Source organism: Ursus arctos, unplaced genomic scaffold (genome assembly GCF_023065955.2).
Source record: "Ursus arctos isolate Adak ecotype North America unplaced genomic scaffold, UrsArc2.0 scaffold_10, whole genome shotgun sequence".
In the NCBI taxonomy this organism is placed as follows: Eukaryota; Metazoa; Chordata; class Mammalia; order Carnivora; family Ursidae; genus Ursus; species Ursus arctos.
In genome coordinates, this window is record NW_026622764.1 from 58,975,084 (window position 1) to 58,998,989 (window position 23,906).

Sequence of the window (23,906 nt, forward strand, 5' to 3'; positions counted from 1 at the left end):
GGTGGAACTATTATTTGTATGCCCTCATGCCTTTCTGTATTTTTTTATTTTTTATTTATTTTTTATTATTTTTTAAACATGTATTTATTTCGAGAGACAGAGAGAGCATGCATGAACGTGCTCACAGGGGGAGGAGCAGAGAGAGAGAATTTTTCAAGCAGACTCCCCGCTGAGCGAGGAGCCTGACCTGGGGCTCAATCCCATGACCCATGAGATCACGACCTGAGCCAAAACCAAGAGTCTGGCACTTAGTCGACTGAGCCACCTGGGCTCCCTGTCTGTATTTTTTTTAACGTGAAGTGGGAAACAAGCAAGGATTCCAAGTGGCAGGGCCCTGGGCTCTTTTCTGGGCCGCTGCTGGGAATTTCTGCTCGGCCAGCTCCACCCACCTCTGCCAGCGCCTGGCTCAGCACCCGAGCCAGTAGGAGAGCCTGGAACGACCGACAGGGTCCCGGGGGCGGGGGAGTGGCGCCCCGAGCCTGGCTCTGAGCATCTACCAGCCGTGTGACTGTGGGCAAGTCACTGTGGCAATTCCAGCCTTGGTTTCTTTACTTGTTAAAAGGAACATCAGAGCTGGCCAGCCCCCGCCAAGGATCAGAGGGGTTGCAGCAAGAGAAAAATGCACATGTGGCCTGGGAAGCTCTCAGTGCATGTCTGTTGTTATTTCATTTCTGTATCATTATTTGTAATTCTGAATTTTGACTTTCATCCCAGACAGCCTTCTTAGTTGACCACGTCCCAATTTATTTTTGGAGGGGACTGCCTTGTTATTATATGTGGATTTTGAAGTCTCATGAACACTTGGTCTCCAACAGCTATTCCCCTCCATCCAGTGGCCTTGAACACCTTCTTTGCATTCACTGCCCGTGGCTCTCTCTGTGATTTAATTTGCGAGAAGCAGAAAGGACTTCTGCCAAAAGCTATCTGCCCCATCGGCCTGCCATGATGGATTGTCAGAAATGACCCCTGAGTAAAGGAAATGAACTCTAGGAGGAGGACCCACACAGCAGGCCTGCAGCCCCCTCCTCTGGGAGGCCCAGCTGCCCACACCCAGTGAGGCAGAGGGCTGGGCTCGCTCTCCCGGACTGCCTGGGCACACCTCCTCTCTCCTGGCCTTGGATGGATGAGAGCCGGGGAGCCCTTCTGTACCTCCGCCCCTTACCCGGGAGGTGGTCGTGTGTTCCGTTTCCTTCGTCAGCCCCTACGAGAACACACCTGTACTGATTTAAATGTTAGCAGAGTCACCTGCAGAAGGATTGGCTGCCATCCATCCCGCCAAAACTCTCCTCCAGGGCACAGCCAAGTGGTAGGTGCTTTTTTAGAAACTCCTGGAGAAACAGCACAGTTTTCAACAACAGGCCCTCCAGGGGTTTTTCTATCTTTTTAAAATCGCCTTCATCCCACATCCACAAAACAGGCCTTTCCTGCCCTTTGCGCACGCCCACTCACCTCCCAAAGGAGCAGATCTGAGCTATCATTGGCTTCTGCGTGCTTTCTGCCTCCTAGGTCACCAGCTTCTTCATCACAGAGAAGCTGTGTAGCTCTTCGCACTCAGCGCGCATTTCTCCTCCCTGAGAAGGAGCCGAAGCATCTTTTTTTCTGGCCACTAGTGGTTTATAATCCTTGTGCCTCCCAGCCAGGTTTCAGAGGCCCTGCCCGTGCACCTTCAGAGTCTTTTCAGGCCAGCAAAGAGAAACACAATAATAATCTGCTAAAAGAATAACGTAAAAATATGTAAGTAATGTGTGTATGTATGTGTGTGAGTGTGTAAATTTTTTGTATTAAAAGAATTGGAATCGAGCATCCCAGAGAGGTTTGGTGACTTATCCCAGTTCCCAGCAAGTGCAAACAAAGTGGAAAACAAATGGCAAATCTCCCTTTTCTTGACTCGTTAAACCGCATTGAGTCCCAGGCCACACCGGTGCCGAGAGAGGGGGAATGCATCCCATTGTCTGCATGCCACCATTCCCTGAGGATGAACTTGGCACCAGGGGCTCTTTGCCGCACTCATACAGATCCCATCACAGGCCTGTTGTTAACACGAGTCGGTGTCATTCTCCTCCCCCAAAGCCTGTCACCATCCTGGATTCGCAACCGAATTAAGCAGAAAGCTGCTTGGCCTGAGGTAGAAGAAGGAGAAGGAGAAGGAGAAGAAGGAAAAGAAGAAGAAGAGGAAGAGGAAGAAGAAGAGGAAGAAGAAGAAGAAGAAGGAGGAGGAGGAGGAGGAGGAGGAGGAGGAGGAGGAGGGGGAGGAGGAGGAAAATAAGAGGAAGAAGAAGAGGAAGAGGAAGAGGAAGAAGATGAGATTTTAGAGAACGGGCTCCCAGGGGAGGGCAATCCTGGGTGTAGGGAAGGCACCTTCAGCTATTGGAAAATGTGCCCAAGGTTAGTCCTGCTCCCAGTAATAGGGAAAATAATTCATTATCATTATGACTCATTAGTATTTTTAATTTACACAATGCCTTCCTTCCAAGGAACTCATTATGTTGATGGAGGTTCATTATAAGAAAGAGATTTGGGAGTGGAATTTATGTTGGACACAGTCTTCTAAATATGGCAACAAGGACCTTTATTACATGGGTACATGACTTGAAGCAAATCTCTCTATACAAGCTAATTAGGAAGGGAGGTAAAACTGTGTCATGTCCGGGTGATGTTGAAGGAGAGATGTGCAGCTCTCTTAAAGTATTACTAAAACCACATTCCCAACCAAATATTAAATTCATTAAACATGAAACTAATATAATGGTATATGTCAATTATACCTCAATAAAAAAAATCCATGGTGCTCCTAAAATCATAAAATATCTCGAGTTTAATATATTTGAATAGCATTAAAGTTAATTATTGCTTGATGAGAAAAATATATTGTAAGTTTTACATTTTAGCATAGGACAACTGATGGGTATGTTCAGAAACCTTCCAAGCCAGCTTGCAAAAACTGTCACTCTGACTCTGGAAAGTTACTGGTGTAGATTTTAAAGGAGCAGACACGTGCACTGGGGAATCCCGTTTGGTACTTCTCCATTCGTGCAGTAACGGAACATCCCATAGGGATCCTGGGGGCCTCACGCACTGACCTTACAAGTTATATAAACACCGTTTCCAAGATCATATCACCTGGGGAAGCCAGTAGCATGGGTTCCTACAGAAAATGAGGCATTAGGAAGCATCTGAATCATCAGCCTTTTATGGGGTAATCTTGGTTTGGGGGTCAGACAGTGGTGAGAGGGAGTCAGATTTTTCCCTTTGCCCCCAGCCTCAACTCTTCCTCCCTATCCAGTTCCATTCATTCAGCAAGTGTTTACCAAGGGCCTCTGCCAAATGCCAGCCCCAGAGCGAAGCATGAAGGGTACAGTGAGACCCCCTGCCGTCATGCGTTCGCCGGGCACGGACGGGCATGAAGCAGGTTGTTACGTAATTAACCCACACTCACTGTTCAGCTAAGTACTGTGGCGGAAGAGTGTGTGCACACTGTTATGAGCACGTGGGGGTGGAATGGGGTCCACATTAGCAATGAGATGGCATCTAAGATTTAGAGGGGTGGCAGGAAGAAGCGGAAAGGGTGGGAGGGGCTTGGGACAGCAGGGAGGACGGTGTTCCAGAGCAAAGCTGTAGGCAAGGCCGAGGGTCAGGCTGGGTGAGGCTGGAAGGCCAAGGCCAATGCCTCTGAGCTTTAATGACACCAAGGGCTGATTTCAAGCAGAAGGAAACAGATTTGCATTTTTAAGGATCACTCTGTCAGCTTTATGGAGGAAGCCACGGTGCAGGGTGGGCGGGGCACGAGAGGACACTGAGAGCCCTTGTATATACATTCTGTCGCAGTGACGGGGTGCTTGGGCAGTGGTAGTGTGGAGATAAAGAGAAGCAGACAGGCTGGAGGCATGTGACGAAGGCTGCTTCAGATCAGCTACGTACAGGAGGCGAGGAAGGGGAGGCGTCAAGGATGAGCAAGTGGGTGGACAGTCATGTCGTCTACTGAGGTGGACTCAACTAGAGGAGGAGCAGATTGGTGAGGAAGACCGAGAGCCGAATTTTGGACAAGCTCAGTAGGAGGCATTTGAGATACAAGCTTGGAGCTCAGAAGAGAGACCTGGGCTACATGGAGACCTTTGGGAGCCAGAGCCAGTGATGGCAGACATGTGGGGCTGCACGCAGGGGTGAGAACCTCACAGAGTGCAGGGGGAGAAGGGAGGAGGCCAGGACTGGGCTGGGTGGGACTGCAGCATTTCTAGGTCACGCAGAGAAACTGCAGCCAGCTCAAGAGCTTGCGGAGGACGGAACCAGGACAGGAGGCGCCATGACTCAGGAGTGGAATCACAGGGTCTATGCAGACAGCGCTCCCAGTGAGCCCCGACAGCCATGTCAAGTGCTGCTGGGGGTCAGGCGGGCTGGGAATGGAGGCACATCCTCTGGGTTTGGCAACACAAGGGTCACAGGTGACCTTAGCAAGAGTCATCAATGGTTGGAGAGAAAACCAGGATGGAGTGGTTGCCGAGTGAGCAGGAAGTGAGGAAGGGGAGATAGAAGCCGGCTGGGAAGGAGAGGAGGAAGACAGAGCAGAGCGTGGAACAGGGACTCCTCCCAGCTCGCCCAGCACTCCCCTAGTGTTGGTACTAAAAGTCCTCCATGCTGGGAATCCACTTAGTCCTGGGGAAATTCAGACTGCTAGTCACCATAAGGTGGAGTCTAGCAAAGTTATTGCTCTTGTCATTTTTAGACAGGGAAGCGGACATTTATGAATGCTAATGGGAAGGATCCACCCGAGGAGGGGAGGGGAGAGCCCTGGTCAGTTGCCCTAAGACTCCATGTCACTCACACAGAAGTGAAAACGCTGTCCCTTTCTCGTCCTCCCCAGGCCACCCAAGGTCCAACCCTCACGGTGCACCAGCAAAACCAGTGTTTCTGGGGCAAGATGACGGAATTTTCTCCCTGCTGTCACATCTGAGGGAGGCTCTTGCTTACCACTCTTGGGACACAATGAGAGAAACTGCTTTACAGCAGGGAGAACCGAAGTGTGGGCACTGGGACCTCTGCTCATTAAAAGCATAAAGGTGCTTAATTGGGATTTTGTTTTTTTAAATTCCCCCAAATGAGGGCCAGGTAGAACTGCTGTGAATAACACTCCTTTAAAAACACCTGCTGGATCCCAGCCAGGTAATAAGATGAGGCCCTGGGCCCACAGGCCAGGAGGAGTTCTAGGCACAACACCGACTTTCCAGATGGGGCAGGGAGACCAGAGGAGCCATCCCAGCAAAGCCCAGAGAGGGCTCAGCCCTGCCCTGAGTGTCACAGCAGCCCAGACCACACCCCTGGGGCAGATGGGGGGCTCAGGAACAACGTGGCCAGGAGCTCAACTCTGGGAGGCTTTTGTGCCTCATCCAAAGCAGCCTTGCTGGCTGGAAGGAAACCAAAAGCCACTGGGCAAATGATCTCTGACTTTTGGATTCATTCATTCTTTCTCCTTAGAAGGGCCAGACCGAACTCTCCAGAGCCTCACCCAGGGCTCCAGAACTCTTCTGAATGTGGAGGTGGGGGTGATCCTATGTGTGGTTTCAGGAGCTTCAGACCCCACTGGTCTCCTCTGTTGTCTAAAATCTGCCTCCCCACCCCAACCTACCAATTCTGTGGGTTAAAATGTCTTAAGGATGAGACAAGTAATGAGCTGGGGCTTGCCCTAGAAGATATTAAAATGTACTGTGAATAATTAGAATAGTGTGGTCTTGACATAATATTTAATAGATCGGTGGAACAGACTAGAGCTCAGAACGAGAAGCAACTTAATGAGAATTTGGTATACAATAAAGATGGCATCACAACTCAAAGAAAGGAAAGCGTAAGGAATAAGTAAGCAGTGCTGTGTGACACTGTTTATTAAGAATACAAGGGAGAGGGGCACGTGGGTGCCTCAGTCAGTTAAGTTTCTGACTCTTGATTTTGGCTCAGGTCATGATCTCAGAGTTGTGGGATCAAGCCCTGTGTCAGGCTACCTGCTCAGTGGGGAGTCTCCTTGAGATTCTCTTTCTCCCTCGCCCTCTGCCCCTCCCCCCATGCTCACATACACACACACTCTCTCTCTCAAATAAATAAATCTTAAAAAAAAAAGAATATAAGGGAGAGAGTATGAAAGAGAAAGAAATAAAAAGAAAGGCTCCTTACCTACCCTATTCCAAAATGACTTCTGGATGCATTAAAAAGCTGAGAAAATGTTATAAGAAAATAGAGGGGAAATGTAATTATTTAGAATAATGGGATTTTTTCAATCATAAAAGTGAATAAATCAGTCTTAATGATAAATATGTAGCCTGACTACATAAAAATTTTAAACTTCTGTGTGGCAAACCAAAACATCAAAAACAAAACTAAAAAGGAATTTGCCAAACTTGGGCAGGGGGAGGACTTGCAGTAAATGTGCCAAAGAAGGCTTATATAAGAAAGTTTAAGAGATAACGATCTCAATAGAAAAATGGGCAAGGGACATGAACAAGCAATTAGCAAAAGAAATACAAATGGCCAATAAACTACCACCAACTTCAATATCACTAGTAACCAAGAAATGCACAGGAAAATAAGATGTCATAGGTCATCCATCAGTTTTGCAAAGATCACTCACTTGAGAACCAGAGGAAGTGAAAAAAAAAAAAAAACCACTCCTAGTGCTGATAGGAATATAAATTGTTATAATTTTTCTGGAGAGTGATTTGGTTAATATGTATCAAAGTCTTAAAAATGCTCACACACCGGGTCTCTGTAATTTCACAGCTAGGGACCCATCCTAAGGCAAGGACCAAAGATGTAAACAAAAATGTGTGTACAAAAGCATTTATCATGGAGTCATTTTCAATAGCGAGAAACTAGGAACAAGCTAAATATCCTGCAATAGGGAGTTAATTAAATAAATTATGGAACATTCATCCAATAGAATCATTCTAAAAAGAAGTGACATTTTAAAGGATATTAAATGATGTGAGAAAATATTTAAAATATAATGTTAAGTGGGAAAAACATACAACTCAGCATGATTTATACAGTGTGGTTCCAAAGTGGAATAGGGGACATGCATAGAAAAAGGCTTAGAGAAAATAAACCAAAAATGTTAACAGTGGTTATTTCTTAATGATGGAATTACAGGAGAGTTTTTTTTTTTATTACTCTTGTATATTTTTATTTCCCCATTTTCTAAGTGAATACTCATCTGTTTTATGATTAGAAAAAAAAAAGGTGATCTTGAATAAATGCCTCCTGCCAGACCCCACCCCCACATCCAAGTCCTAAGATGGCATCTGCTAAGATGAGCCCAGATCCCTTGGTTTGCTTAGCTGTGAGCGGGGACCCAGAAAGTAGTGTGACCTAAGGGAATGAGAGAAAAGAGACAGATGTTTAGAGGGAGGGAAGAGCGGAGGAATAAGGGAGGGAACGAGGAATGGTCCAGAATGTGGAATGATGCTGAGACCATACTGGCCTTGCTGGGGCCTAGATAATACTCTAGCATCCATTCATTGGATTTTCTGAAGAGATCAGAAGAATCTGGGCACCTTGGAGTCCAGAAAAATGGTAAAAGGAAACCTCAGGAAGACCTCTGATGTAGCTGGATGGTGGCCCTCTCCTTCTCCATCCTCCTCTCTCCTTCCTTTTCAGTGGCATCTTAGGGGAAAGGCAGTGCAGAGAAAATTCTAGGATAATGATGAGAGTGGAGAAACAATAGGAACCCCAGTGAAGCACTAGGGCTGGCTGGTCATCTTTTGTGACTATTGTCCCCTTCCCAACTTTGCCCAGAACCATATGGCTCTCGGGAAATATAAAATTTGGGGATAAGAGGCTCTCCTAGACTGAAAGTTTGCTGTTTTCTCCTTCACCAGCCATTGTGCACCCCGCTGTCCTTGGAGCAGGCGGGGCAGGAAGTGACCGCCCCCACCTCTGCACAGCACAGCACGAAAGGTGCCTCTGCATTATTCCTCACCAACTGATGCTTCTGAACACCTGCTACTATCAGGCATGTGCGGGGTGATCCGTGCTCAAAGCTGAAGAAAATACAGTCCTCCTGTTCTAGGAGCTCATTGAATACTAAGAAAAGTCACCAAAAAAACAACTGTAATAAATAATCCCCTTCTCACTAAGAAATGGATTTACTGCATGCCAGACATTGTGCTGAAAGTTACGACGTTTTCTTCCTTTTTTCTCTCATATATACAAATACGAACACACACAGTTGACCCTTGAACCATGCAGGGTCAGGGGCACCAGCCCCCATGCAGTCAAAAATCTGTGTATAGGGGCGCTGGGTGGCTCAGTGGGTTAAGTGTCCAACTCTTGTTTTTGGCACAGGTCATGATCTCAGGGCTGTGAGATCAAGCCCCTCATCGGGCTCGGCACTCAGCACAGAGTTTGATTGGGATTCTCCCCCTCCCTCTCTCTCTGCTTCTCCTGGTCTCTCTAAAATAAATAAGTAAATTCTTAAAAAAAAAATCTGTGTATAATTTTGACTCCTCCTAAAACTTAACTACTAACAGCCTACTGTTGTCCGGAAGACTTAACTAATAACATAAACAGTCAAATAACACGTATTTAAATATGTATTATATACTATATTCTAATAATAGAGTTAGAAAAAAAGAACACATTATTAAGAAGATCATAAGGAAGAGAAAGTACATTTATAGTACTGTAGTTTTTGAAAAACATCCACGCTAAGTGGACCAGTGCAGTCTGAACCTATGTTGTTCTAGGGTCAACTCCTGTTGTTTATAATTTTTTACACACAGTAAAACTGCATCTGTGTGCGTGTGTACAGGTGTGAGTTTTTGTAAATGCATGGGGTTGGGTAACAGCGCTAGACTATGGCATGATTCAGAACAGTTCGTTCCTCCCAAATATTTTCTCACAGTCACCCATTCCCTTCGTCGTCATCCCTCCTCCCACCCAACCACCCTGCAATCACTGATGTGTTTGTTCTCAGTCCCTATAGGTTCACCTTTTCCAGAACGTCATGTAAATGGAATCATACAATATGTATCCTTTTGGGTCTGGCTTGACTTTTGCCAGTTCATTCAAGATTCATCCACATTGTTGCTTACATCAATATTTTGTTCCTTTTTATTGCCGAATAGCATTCCGTTGTGTGGAAAGACCACAGTTTGTCTATTCACCAGCCGAAGGACAGCTGGGTTGTTTCTAGTTTGGGGTGACTATGAATAAAAACAAAGCAGCTTAATCATTCATGTGCCTGTTTTTGTGTGAACATGAGTGATCTCCTTTGGGTAAATAACTTACAGTCTTTTCTTTAAACCTTACCCCTAGCCTATAAAAGTATCATTATCTGCATTTTATAAAATGGGAACATGAGGCGTGGAGAGGTTTAAGCGTTGTGCTTAGTCAAATGGCTGGAGGACCTGAGCACAGATTGAGCGCCTCCTAGTGGCCAGGCAGTGTCTGCCCTCGAGTTTCCCTGCTCTGCGCAAGAAACCAGTCAACAAGCAATTCCTAACGTGCTGCCACAGGCTCACGAAGGGCATTGTGGGAGCTGAGAGGAGGAGCACCAGGCCAAGCTCCGCGTGGGGGGTGTGCCCGGTTGAGTCACGGAGAAGTGAAAGTTAACCAGGTGGAGGACGTTCCAGGCGGAGGAGCAGCAGGGACAAAAGCATGGAGACATAACTGTTAGTGGCGTATTCCAAAAATAACGGACTGCCTGGTAAAGGATCCACGTAGGGAAAAAAATAGGAAATTTGTTTGGACAGGTCGGGGAGGTACTACAACAAAGGCCTTCAATTCCAAGTTAAGAGGTTTGGTTGTTAAAACCGTGCTAGCTGACATTTCTGCAGTACTTACTATTTCCCACATTCTGCGCCTCTCTGGGAAGCGGAAGGTTTGTGTGCTGGAAGGAGGTCTTTGAAGCAAAATGGCACAGGCTAAAGCTCAGGGTAGAGATTCTGGAAAGACTGCCCAGTACCACACACGTGCAGTGTCTAAGGGAACATTCTACCCCGGAAGTAGTCTTCTTTGCTTTCCTCTGAGGCCTTGCACCCTAGATGCCTTCATGGATAAAAAGAGAACCTACCGTATGGTTACCGAAATCGTTTATGTGTCTAATTCTCCCACTAGACCAGGAATCCCTTCCGTTTCTGAGTCCTCATCACTGACCACAGTGTCTGGCAGACAGTAGGGGATCTCTGCACATTTACTGAACAAATAAAGTATTTTGTTCTTAAATATTTTGATTCATAAGTAGTTACCACATCAAGCTCAGATTACCTATTTCCAAAGAACTAGAATGTAATGAAACAGAGCTTGTGGAAGATTATCGTGGACAATATTCACCCTCTCTGCCCCACCCCCACGGGAGGAGTATGCTCCCTAACTTCTGGTTTGGGGCTCTATGAAGTGCCTTGCACTGGCCAACTGGATGTTAGCAGATGTGAAGGCAGCAGGGGGTTGAGATGCACTTGCATGTTTGGATCTCTGCCATCGCCATGGGAACATACCCTGGTCAGCCTAATGGTCTAAGGAAGATGTCAGACGTTTGGAACATACTCTGGCTCCAACCTGCTGCTTTGAGACACCCTCAAAACCCAGCTGAGATTAGCCCAGCAGACCGGCAGGAGTCAGCAAAAAACACGTGCTTGTTATTGCATGTCTCTGAGATTGCAGAGCTGTTTGTTACATAGCAATAACTGACAGATACGACCCTGTACTAAAAAATGCACCAACTATAATTTAGTTGTCCTTTGTTTAGTAAGGTGAGTCACAGACTGCTTTCCGAGTACTTCTGACCCTCAGGTTCCTTGTCTGGAGAATCTGTGAAGTTGTTATGAGGATTGAATGAAGTGACCCCAAAATATACTTCATGCAACCCCTGATACATTGAAAGTGCTCAGTGTGTGCTGTGATGATGATGATGATGTTTCTGGACCTTGAGTCCCTGCCTTAAACAGCAGTTTTCCCTGCGTGTGGGGATATGCCAGTGAGCAGGGAGCTTCAAATCACAGAATGTCAAGCCACAGAACACTTACTGTACACTGATGTACGTCCTTCCAGAATGACCTACACTGAGCTCCCCCACCTTCCGCCAAAGAGCTCAGGCACCACTGCCTATTTATTACAGTCAATGAGTTGATGACGCAGCTGTCCTGGAGGAGGTAGAGTCAGTGTCCTCGTCTTGTGTCCTGGGGTGTGAGCGAGGCTTAGATGTGGTGAGTTTAATCGGCTAACGCTCGGGCTGTGGCAAGCCGCCAGCAGAGCACTTAGCCCGGCCTCCCCTCCCCTCCCATCTGTCTTCCCTCCGCACGGACGCTTAATGCCACTGCGTGCTAACAGGCAGAGTGTCTATGATTTGAGAACACCCAAAACACAGGGGTGAGAACAGCAACCAAACAGAATCTGTCTCACGAGATCACTTCGCCTCCAAAGTGCATCTACCCACGAATCTACCCAGAGCAGCTCATTTTGTCCCACTGAAGGCTCAACTACGAAGATCTCTCCGTTCCCCACCTAGCCCCACAACAGCAGAAGGGGAATTATTTCCAGACTTTTATCGAATTCATATACTATGCTGTCTCCACAAATGGCCAGCTGCAGGCGTGGGCTCTGATAGTATCTTGCATTTAACCAATCCCCCAGCTTCCAAATCCTTAGGATCTGGTTATAGGTTCTGCAAATAGGGGTGTTGTCCTGTCCTCAGAGTGTCGGGAACCCACCGGTGTTTGGCTGGGGATTGGAAATGTTTCTAGAGGCCCAACTGAATCTTAGAAAATAGAAAACAACCCATCCCACATTACATAATTGGGCTGGGAAAACATGTTTTATATTAGAAAGGCAGCCAGCAATTTCCTAGGACTCAGAGGTCTGGGTTGTTCCTTTGGCTCTGGACCTGCTTAAGAATGACAATATGTTAACCTCTCCACGTTAAGCTGCCCCCTCTGTCACGATCCTGCTGCTTCGTATACTGTGGTCTGTCTTCCACACTGGAGAGGAGGAATAAATATCAGAGCATGAGAATTATTATGCTTCTCACAGAGGTTGGGAAGATCGATACAATGCTTCTAACACAAATAGGAAATGAAAATGAAGTGATATCAAGGTCCTTGGAAGCAGACCGGATCCATACAGAAGTACAACCGCACCAGCTGTATAATCAAAAAGGCAGTCCCCTTAGAGCGTGACTCCTGACCCAGCTTCCTTAAATGCAGATTCCCAGGCGGTGCTCCAAGTGGTGCCCCAGCCCCGCCCGTCCTCCACCTGGCAGGGCTGCTCACCCCCCTCCCAGTGCTTCCTCGCCACCCTGTATTTCAGTATAGCACACGGGGGAAAGGCTGCTGGTGGTAGAACTGGATCCTGGTAATGCACTGCGGAGGCAGACTGACTTGGGTTCAAATCCTGACTCCTCCACTTGACCTTGGGCAAGTGATTCAATGTCTCTCAGCCCCAGAATCTTCATCTGTGACGCAGAGGTAAGAATACCTCCACCCCAGGATGGTCACCAGGGTTAAACAGCATATGGTGTATGTACAACAGTCCTGACGCCCAGCGTGCAGTAAGTGCCCCGCAGAGTTCTGTCGGATGGGGGGCTGGTGGGGGTGGGTAAGCAGCAGGGCTGGCTTCATCTGGGCAGCCTCACAGGCCCCAGTGCTTTGAAGCCCCCTGCCCCCCATTTGGTTAATGCTCTGTTGTCACTGTGTTGTGATTCTTAATAATTTTTGAGGATGGGACCCCATATTTTTGCTTAGCCCTGGGGCCCCACAAACCATGAAGTTGGTCCTGCTGAGAACCCGCGTGGAGGCCAGCTGTGGCTCCAGGACCCTTTGCCATCCTATAAAGTTATAAGGCAAATCCCACATGACCCCCATATTTGGGTTTGGTACTTGGGGCAAAGATACTACATTTGGCACAAAATCAAAGATGAAAATATTTTGTACTAAACCTGCACCATTTCATAGCAAGCTTTTAGGTATTTGTTAAGAGAGAAAAAAGAAAAGAAAAGCAACCTCCCCACTGGGGAATAAGGTCCTTTCCCACGCCCACTCTTTCCTTCCTCATGGAGACAGTGTGATGAGTATAACTCTGCCCTCCCTCAGCCCCTTCTTCCCTCTGTCCGGGAGAGGTGGAGCCATCATCAATAATTAATTTAGTATATTTGGAAGCAATAAACTGGGCATGCTCAGCTCTGCTCCCCACTCTCTCCTCTTCCTGGGGGGAGGAGGTGGTGCCTGTCCTGGACAGGCCAGCCCAGGTGAGTGAATCTGTCTAGCTCTTGGGTGTGATACTAGGAACCCCATTTGGCTCTCGCACTGCACCCCGCCCTTCAGCTAGCCTCATGGGTAACAACAGTGATACGCTGGCTTTCAGCTCTTACTCCCCTGTCTCACTCCTCAGTCTGTTCAGTTCTTGGGTGGGAAGACATGTGCTATTTAATGGATGCCCTTGGTGACCCCAAAAACCACACGGAACCCTGCCAACCATCTTGTGATTTAGGACAAGATTTAATTAAAATGCCTCATTAAAAGCTTAACTTAGAGTGAGGAAGTGGTATAGATACTGGAGAGAAGCTCATATTCATGGCCTCTCCAAGCTGAAAAGCACCAAGAGAATTTATTCCAGGCTCCTTGGTTCAAGAAGGAGAAAATCCAAAGAGGTTAAAAGCCTGGTACATTGGTTCTCTAAACGTTAATAGACATCAGAATCATCTGGACGGCTTGTTAAAACAGATTTCTCAGGCCCATCCCAGAGTTTTGGTTTCAGGAGATCTGGGGGTGGGGCCCAAGAAGATGCATTTCTACCAAGTTCCCAGTAATGCTGATGCAGCTGGCCCAAGGAGCCCTACTTGGAGAACCAATGGGCTGGCATAAATTGGGTGAACCTGTTTCTTAGAGGAGAGGAACCACAATCCGGGTGTCCTGTGTTCTGAATGCCCTTTTCAATCCATCTTCTTGTCGCATGGTTGTACCTTCCTCAGCCCTGGCTGAAAGTTCCCTTAGCTGCTAGTTTTATGTTTACACACTCCACCTGGGATGAACCAGTGCTCCTCACCAAATAACGTCTATAATGAGCCTTGAGCTTCCTAGAAAAAAATCCTTTAACAATGCTAAGTATTTCCGGGACTAATACATATTATAAAAAAAAAATGAAAAGAGTGTTTTGGGTTTTTTTTTTAAAGAGCATCTTATGAAGAAAGTGTAATGCAGTGAAGGATGCAAATACAATCATACTAAGGACCCAAAAAGTTGACGTATGTGTTTCTGATGCTTCCATGGTATCATCTAGGTCTCTGTTTATTTTGCTAACTACAAACAAGAAAACTGCTCATACTCTCCCAGGATACGGGTAGCAAAGTGTTTTTCAAGCCCGTCTTCAGTGAGCTCCGTCTTATTGACCACACACCCTGCATTATTGATCCAGAGACTACAGTTCTCATTTCCAAAGAAAGGCAACCAGGGCCGAAAGACCCATTTCCAAACTCCACACCTCCGCGGCCACCACCAGTCCCACATCCAAGTGGCGACAGTAATTCTGCTCAGCTGTCCCTTCGCGTCAGACCCCTTCCAGGAAAATGCCACTTGTGCAGAAAGCTCAGCCACAGAGCTGTGCAGAGATCTCCGATGACAAGGGGTTGTCTGGGCAACCGAATCCTCAGTAAGGGGCTCTGGGACTGCACCTAGACCAGAGCTGTCCAATAGAAATATGTAATTTAAGTATTCTCGAAAGCTGCCACATTAAAAAGGTAAAAAGAAACAGGTAAATGTTAGTAATACATTTTATTGAACTCAGTATATTCAAAATAGTATCATTTCCACATGTAATCAATATAAAAATCTTAATGAGATGGTTTGCTTTTTTTTTTTTCCAACCAAGTCTTTGAAATTGACTCATTTTCACACTTACGGCACGCTTCAATTTGGACTAGCTACCTTTCCAATGCTCCATAGCCATACTGGACAGTGCAAGACCAGACCTTGGCCCCAACGGGCATTTTGGAGCACATCAGAAACTGTTTAGATAGAAAAGCAGCTCGGCTCCATGCGGAGCGTCTGGGAGGGGCAGACATGTACCATCCTGCCTGAGTCCTCCCGGCTCTCTGTGTTCCTAAAAGGTTTGCTTGTCTGCAGCAGGCATTCTTTTGGACCAAACTTTCTCTTTTTTCCCCCAGAACCTCTAATTTTAATACGTACATCCCCAGATCTACAGAGCTCAGGAATACAGATACACACATAATAATTTTATGAAAAATGGAATATCTTCATGTTCCCATAGTACCTACCCAGTGGGTGGTCCCCTCCCGTTCCCCACAACGTGCTGGGTCTCCCCTTGGGGCCAGTGAGTAAACCTGATGGCATGAGCAGGCCTCACCATAGAGGATTCTCCCTACGACGTCGTCATAAAGACCCACAAACATACATATCAGTCCATACCCATGTAGCTGAAAAACACACACACACAAGATTTACCCTCTACTTAGGGTTATAAAACTTACCAGAACATTGAGTTGATTTTCCTGCTTGAAATTTTCAATAAATTTCCAGATTTTCTTGGGATCAGACAATCCACATGTACAGAAAGATGTTCTAAACCAAAAAAAAAAGCTGTAAAGCTTTTTTAAAAAGATATAAGCTAGCATTTTTTAATTAAAAAAATACACATACATTTTTTTGTGTTTTAAATATGTTTTTTTTGTGTTTTAAATATGTGTTTTAAATATGTGTTTTAAATATGTGTTTTAAAATAAAACAGTTTGGAATAATACAAAATGGAAAGTAAGAACCTCACTCCTCAGGAATAAACCATCGCTCACAGTTTCTTGTTAATCATCGGAACTATTTTAAGCACATAGAGCAGTTATATACATATATTTAAGGCACAATATATATTATGTATATTAAGCATGATGTACATACTATAAACATGTGCCCCCTTCCCATACAAATAGGATCAGACTATACATTACTCTGCATCCTTGTTTCTCACTTACTATGTTTTAGAATTTTTTTAAATCTATAAGCCTAGATTATTTCTTTTAATGGTTACCTACCATACTTCAGCTCGGATGTGTTATAGCTTCCTCCTGACGATCATTTAGGGTTTTTTGACAGTGTTTTGCTCTGAAGACAAGATCTAAGGTACATAGTAATTATGACAACTTCCTTTGTGACTCAGTCCTTGCTTCTAATGTTTACCAATTTCCACCTTCTGTTATAGTTACTGCTGGACACAGTTCCCTCCCCCAGTAGATTGGGGACTTCTTGATGGAGGAGACATGTTGAAAGCCCCCCTCTTCCCTCTTGGTGGTACACATAGCCGCACATGGAGATGATTAATGTATGTTGGCTGTTCAGCCCCTCCTCTGTCCCCAGCACAGGAACTGGGCTTATATTCCAAGTATCCCATGAGACAAGGACATGCCCTCTGGGCCACAGCGGGCATCTGTGACTTATCCCCAACCCAAGGCAGAGAACTGAACCTACAGGTGAGGTTCTGAGCAAAAGCCACAATTCCTTGGATAAAGCTGAGTTCTGGGCCTTGCCTCAGTTTCCCCATTAATTGAGTTATAGAACCCAAGACTGTAGTCAGAATTTCTACTGATCTTAAAACATAATGTTTTCTCACTCTGAGACAAAGGCTCAGAAAATGAGAAAACAGAAACAATCCTACATTTTCGGGCCTCAGAAGGTCTATAGTCATCTTAAATACCATATTCAGCTCCAGTCTGGCACAGCTGAACATTCCTCTACTTTCAAAGGATAGCAAAAGCATGATGTGTACAGGACCATGTTCTTTTAAAAAAGGCCGTGAAGACCTTGGCTCAGCCACAGCGGACACAGACTGCCTATTGACTCCTTCCTTGGGGGGGGGGGACCCCCACCCCAATGATTACAAACTGAATCTGTAGACACCCAGTCCTTTCTTCTGAGCTCTCCCCATAACCACCCTAAAACTCTCTCCTACCCAACAGTGCCGAGTAACACTCATACAAAATCCAGGGTCAAAAAAACAACAAAATTCAAGTGAACTAAAATCAGTTCCACTTTGAACATTCCACAACCTCCTTGAGCCTCCTGGAGGCACCTGGAGTGTCTCCGCATCGGACGGAGGCAGCAGCATGGAAGAGAGAATCACTGTCCTAGATAAATCAACCACAGAGCCCGCTGAAATGAAGCATCGTGAAAAGATGAAGGAAATCATCTGTCTCCCTCTGGGAGAAAACAAGAGGCCAGAAGGCACCCAGAAGGAAAGGCCAGGAGTCTGCCGTGACCAGGGGAAGGAGCTAGGAACAGACACAAATGAGTCCGAACCCCCAATCTGTTGACCTACAGGTGTCAAGGCTAGCCCTCAGGGCCAATGGGCGCTGCCATATTAACTCTTTGAAACTGGACAAAACTCAACTGGATCCTTTCTACAGATGAGCCACCATCTAGCTGCTCTGTGGCCCAGGAGTCATGAGGGGACATCACAGGAACCCCTCTACCTGTGTCAGAGCGTGAGAGTGATGAGCAAATGGGAAACAATGCACGAATGTATCCTTAGTAGAAATTGCTACATAGGAACGAGGTGCTAGTTAATATTAATTTTGAGTAATCAGGGAGCTAAACCAAGGCAGTGATTCGCACAGGACCTTGCACCTTCCCTGGTGCCCACACTCACCTGACTTGGCCGGCCTGCTGCACACCCGCCCAGGCCTTCCTGCCCAGAGGACCGCTGCACCCAACCATGCAGTGAGGACCAGTCCCGCCAGTGCTCTCACTGCTCCACAGGTCTCGGCATTGATTCAAGAGAACTGGGGAACTTGAAGCAGAGAATGTAAGGTTGGGCGTGGTGATACTATAAAACATATGAATATCACTAAGAATCGCTTCTCCTACTGACTGAGAGCTATACGTGTACCCTGAACTTCCCCGGGTCATAGCACAGATCATGTCATGTCAGTCAGGTATCTAATAGAAACCTCTTTCAATAGAGGGAGCTGAACAAGGGTGAAGAAGGTAAGAAGCCAACTGGGACTGGCCCCTAACCAGAAGATTGGGAGGAGCGGGAAGGAAGCCACCAGCCTAGGCCGGAGGAACGAGTGGAGGAGGTGGTGTGACCAGAGCCAAGGAGACCACCGAAAGGAAGAACCTCAGAGCAGTTCCAGCCGTTGCCAGGGAAGTCAAATACCCTGTTTCTCTCTTCTTGCCACCTACCATTCTTCCTCAATGGCCAAACCCAGCCGGAAGCTGGCTGATATGAGGGCCAGAGAAACACACACTTGGGGGCCCACACAGCTACTCCCCCTTGCCCTCACTGCGCTACAGAGCAGAGCAGGCAGGCCCAGGGTGGGCACGCAGGCTTCACTGAAGGTGCTTGTTAACCACTTCGTCCCTCCCAAGACTGTGAGGGGCTGTATCTGACTCTATCATCTCTGTCTCCAGCTCCTAGCACGCTGCCTGACATATGGTTCACACTCAAACACGTGTTCAGATAGAGAGTACTATCAGCCCTACTTTTCAGATGAGGAAACTGGGGTTCAGGGAAGCTGAGAACGCCACCCAAGCTCCCAGGGCTAGTGAGCGCAGAACCAGGACTCAAATGTGAGCCCAGCTCCTTCCTACACCGTGTGTGCGCGGGCTGTGTGTGCTGGACCAGATGAAGGGGTCGAGTGGTGCCTCTTCATACACAGGGAGGAGCAGCCGATCCCCCTGGCAGAGCCTGGAGGGTACACTGAGTCAGGGAAACCACACCACCAGGGTGAGCAGACAGACGGCACTGTCAGCCCTGGACCCTCCGAGCTCTCAGCGCTGGAGGCCACCTATAACACACAAGAAAAGCGCATCGCCCGTGTGTGCACTCCAACCCCACCTTGTGTAAGGATCCGTTGGGGAGACAGTGAAGGGCTGCCTCTCTCCCCACCCCAGGAAATACGTGCGTTCCGTCTTTTCAGCTCTGCCCTCCCAGCGATGGTGGAGTTGGATATAAGGGTGGCACAACATTATAAACAAAACCATACTGTCATCTTTTTCCGTATAAATCCACTTTGCAAAACATGTAGCCCAAACCACGGCAGGCTGGAATCCAGGCAACCTCTCATCTGCCTGTGGCCCGAGATTAGTATTCTTGCGGCGTCCGGCAGCAGGCACAACTGAAAGTTATCAGCAGGCAGACAGCCAGCTTTCAATCTCAAGAACTGCAGCCGCAGATCGCGGCGGCACTCACACATTAGAGGAAGATTTAGAGACCCTCTCGCTCGCGGCTAGCGCTGAGCCTCTGCGCGGCATCTGATGGCGAGAGACCACAGACGTGCGGTGAACACAGAAAGGACACTTGCTTTGAAAACGTTATTAAAAATAATAAGAACCACCTTCGGGAGCAGATGCAAAATATTCCATTCTAGACTGGAGCATCCACCCCCCCACCCCTCCGCGCGCGGCCAAGGTCCAAGCCTGAGGGGGCGGGGCGCTGCCTGCTCCGCCCCCGCCCCCGCCCCGTCCCCGCCCCCGGGCTGCCGGAGTAGCAGGTTCGCGGAGAGGAGGAGCTGCGGGCGGGACTGGAAGGCAGGCTCGAGGGACGTTCTGCAGCGAAAGTGAGGGAGCCATGGTAACTGAGGGCCATTCCCAGGGGCCTCTTCCGTCTTATCATCTCTGTTTGCAGCTCCTAGCACGCGGCCTGACATATGGCTCACTCTCAAACATATGTGCCAAAATAGAATAATATCACCCCCATTTTTCAGATGAGGAGACGGAGGTTCGGGGAAGCTAAGACACACTGCCCAAGATCACTTCGCAGTGGGTTTTCCCGCGTTTCCCATCCGGGCCCAGGTTCATGGGGGTCAACCTGTGCGGGTACACAGGCCCCACATTCAGAAGGGCCCCACGCTCGTTTCAGTGCTCTGCCTTCACCGTCTTGAAATGGTTAATACTTCTTGCACAAGGGTCCCACAGTCTCATTTTGCGCTGTGCCCCGCAAATTACGCAGCGAGTCCTGGCTCCGACTCTCTCGGAACGGCCAGAGCACAAAATGTGGGCCGGCTCTGAAAGCTCTTGTGAAGAGGTGGCTCTCGTCAAGACCTAAATGTCTCTTGCTGTTCCTCCTTATTGGAAAGCCATTGGGTCAGTTTACAGCTTGGCGTGTGGTGCCGGAGTCCCCTGCGATGTGTCTCAGCGGCGTGAGCGCCTCCCTCGGTGGAAACCCGGGCAGAGTCATCGTCCAGCGTGAGGTCTCTGCTGCAGGGACCGGCCCCTGCCAGCGGTCTTGCAGGCAGCCCGGGGCGGGAGGACAAACACAGCCACTGGAAAGCACAGCTCCAGCTCTCGGGGGGGGGGGGGGGGGCTGCGGCTGCCTCCAAAGCAGAAGCACCCCAAATCGGCCACTGCCAAGCCAGGGGGTGCGGGCAGTAGCTCAGCCGGAAGGGCAGCTCGCCTGGTGAGCGCTCTCCCGGATGATCACCTTTGGAACTTGGAGCTGGGTCTTGATCTCGACAAACCAGGTGAACTGTGCCACCTGGTGGAATTCAAGGAAACGATCTGTGAGTTCCCGCGATCGCTGTGGCTGTGGAGACCAGCTTTTCCATATGAATTAAGACGCACGGGGCTCACCTGAAGAATACCTGAAACCGGGACTCCTTCGGAAAATCTAAAGGGATGGTCACCACAATTAGAGCCGCAGGTATAATACCAAGGGTGACCCTAGAACCTGCTCTCCTGCCTATATGGGCTGACTGACGGGGCATCCGGGGTAAGATACTGATTTTTGTAGGGGTCTGAACACATCAAGGGCAAGAAGTGTTGGTCCTGGTCACACCTGCATCCCCAGCATCTCACATAGCACCTGACACAGAGGTCTCAACCTGGGTGCACTTTAGAGTCTCCGGGGTGTTTTTAAAAGCTCCAGATGATGGGTCCAGGCCTGGGTATGTTTTAAAAGCTCCCCAGGTGAGTCTAATACTCAGCCCAAGTTCAGAAACACTGGCCTAACATGTAGCAGGGACTCGATTAATATTTACTGAATGGTCGAATCCATCATTGGCACTCAGACTATTCCAGCAAAGACCATGCCATCATCAATCGAAGTTTATTTAAAGGGGAATGCCTTGGCTGCGGCAGTTAAAAAGTAATCATTACAGAGCCCGATTTCTTCACTTACAATAGCTCGCTTTAATAAATGGGGTCTGTTTCATGGGAGGTTATCAGCTAACCACGTAACCAGCCCCTCTGCTCTCTCCTCCTCCCCATAACACCTCGGAGGACCTCCAGTTGCTCAGATGTACTTATTCCTCACCCCGACTTGGCAGATAATGAAATAGAACTGCAAATGGTATAATATTCCCCTGGAAAATGCTTAACTTGATTTTAGAGAGAAAAGAAAAAACATCTTTGAGCATCTAGAAAAGTGACACATCCCAACCTATTTCTCCAACTTCTGCTGGAACATCTGTTTTTCTGGAAAAGAGTCTCTGGAAAGACACAGTGGACTTTTCTAGCCACCACAGTGCCATTTGGTGACCCAGGGCCATTAAATTCATTCAGGAAATTCTGGCATTTACCCAGAGGGAGACTTCAGCTGATTAAATAATTTACAGCTCACCTAGGGAGCCTTTCACAAAATCAAGATGAGGGAAGTGAAATAGGAGGTCATCCCCAGCCGCTCTAAGCCTGGAGGCTGGACCCCCGAACACCAGGAAGGAGGAAGGAAGTTCAACACGCCCCCCTCTCCAGTTATTCAGGGGGCACTGGTTCTTAAGTAGGGTCCACAGGCAAACTGCAGTGGACTCCCACCCTTCTCCCCACGCCACCCCCCCAGATGCTCATTGACAAGACATGAGGTGGGGATCAGGTATCCACGCCCTTTTAAAGTTCCACTGGTGATTCAGATGCCCAGGGTTGGCTGGAACCCCTCACCGCTCGGAACAATGTGTGGCCAGGACCCGAGCTCTCCTGTGAATTAATTAAGAGTTGAGGAAAGGCTCCTCTGGTCACTTGCTCTGTCTACCTCTAGCTGGAAGCTCAATGCACAGTTGAGAATCAGCAGTTGTGCCGGTCACCATGGGATCAGGGTCAACTCCTGGCCATGCTGGCTGGGCCCTCCCTGATCTGCCTGTGACATTGGGCACTCTCCCCAGTGTGGAGCGGCCACAGGCTGGCCTTGAGGCCCAGTGGACACACAGCAGGCTGCTCACCCCGCTTGGCTATTTCAATAGCAGTTTGCTTTCCCGGTGCCACTGTTCCCTCGGCTGACCGAGAAGACTCTTCCAGGAACTTGGGCCTCCAAGTCATCAGGCACAAAGCCCTTAGAGGCGGGTGCAGAGCCACTCCTGGAAGCAGCAAGCCCATAGACAGAACGGCTGGCAGGAGCCAGGAACAGAAAGCCCTACGGGGAGAAAGCCCAATTCTGGGGTGGGCACTGCTGCTTCTCTCCTAGCACAGCACACAGCTGCTTCCTTCCTTCCTCACCTCCCCGCTTCCCTCCCTGGGCTCAGGAACAATCCCATCTTCTCAGGCTTTACATTTCCTCTCTCATTAGCTTCCTGAACTTTCAAAACTATTTGGAAACTCTAACAGTTTGGCATCGGAGCCAGCGTTTTCTGACTGCCTCTGATATCAGAAGTGCCCCTCTCCAAAAAAAAAAAAAAATCCTCTGACAGAGGGATTATTTTCCCTTTATCCAATTTTGGAGGGAAAAGAAGAGGAGCTTAGGAGACCATTGGTATCATGCCCACTGCAGGGCAGGACCGGCATCCCTACCTAGCTGTAGAAGGACTGGGTGAAGTGGGGGAGCTTTGCAAGGACAGAAGGAAGCAGGAGGAAGGTAGGTAGTTGAGTTCTGCACCGCCTCAGAGAAAGCAAAGGCTCCTTCAGGTCTATGGGGTGTGTGCCGCACAATTGTAGGGGGCACCGTTCGGATCACAGTGTTAGGGGATTTGTATCTGCATTGAGCAACTTCTCGCAGATGACAGCAAAGCATTCAAAGGAGGTGCTTTTTCTAATTTGCACAAAGGGATCCTATTGGATAAAAGTAACCCTGAGTTCTTTAACCGTTTCTCTCAGCCTTTCGAGTTACCCCTTCTACCATTGCTTTCCTAGTATATTCTGGGTATGCAACCAGCTGAGGCCTTGGAGGCAGATTGGAGGCAATTAGCTGGAGGAGGCCCCGAGGGCAGGGCTCTCCCCACACACAGCCAGGCTGGGTGTCAGAACTTGGATCTCTCACCCAAAGAGCCCAGTGCTTTCTCCCCTGCAATGGAGAACAGTTCTCTTTCTCCTGAAGGTTCTACGAGAAGCCCAGGAACCTCCTCCACACCGTGTTTACATACAGACAGCCAACAGCTGGGCTCCCTGGGCCCGAACTGCTGCCAACTACAAGCCCGGACACCGGAGAGAAGGCCAAAGAATGTTTATGAGCCCGGGTTAGGTTTGGAAGTCACTGCCTCCAGGACAGTCATGGCCCCTGTCTCACAGTCAGGAGACCAAGAAGAATGTTCCTGTTCCCGCCCTCTGTAACTCACTGAATGTCCAGGGCAGCTCAGAGAACACCCTTCCCACTGCTTCTGCTGCTGGTGGCACAGTGGGGCCAGCGAGACTTCGGACTATTCCAAAGCTTCCTGGGAGGCTGACTTGAGGCTAAAAAGAATGTCAATAATAAGGGCTTTGGGTCAAACAACCTGGGTTTAAATCACAGCTCTGCTTCTTAATAGCTGTGAGATCTCCTGTGTTGACTTAACCTTTCTGGGCTTCTGCAGCCCAGAAAAGGAGACTCTTCTGCAGAAAGGGGATGGTAAAAGCTAACTATTGGGCAGCCTAGATGAGATGTATGCAAGGCATTTATTACCACACTTGGAATAAATTAAGAGCTCAATACATAGTAGTTGCTATTAATATTACTATTATTAATAATGACATCAATACTCCCCGTGTTCAAAACTGAGCTCCTTATTTGCCCTCCACCCCCACCCCGGC

The 23,906-nt window shown here is 48.1% G+C and overlaps 1 protein-coding gene across 1 annotated transcript in view; it reads right to left on the minus strand.

Moving 5' to 3' along the window:
• Nucleotides 1–23,906, minus strand: part of DHRS12 (dehydrogenase/reductase 12) — a 34,735-nt gene that overhangs the window by 7,724 nt on the left and 3,105 nt on the right. Inside the window, 7 exon segments of the mRNA XM_048215569.2 lie at nucleotides 14,278–14,399; nucleotides 15,461–15,533; nucleotides 15,535–15,551; nucleotides 20,374–20,398; nucleotides 20,400–20,454; nucleotides 22,130–22,154; nucleotides 22,156–22,264. Coding sequence (XP_048071526.1) covers nucleotides 14,278–14,399; nucleotides 15,461–15,533; nucleotides 15,535–15,551; nucleotides 20,374–20,398; nucleotides 20,400–20,454; nucleotides 22,130–22,154; nucleotides 22,156–22,264 — 426 coding nt within the window.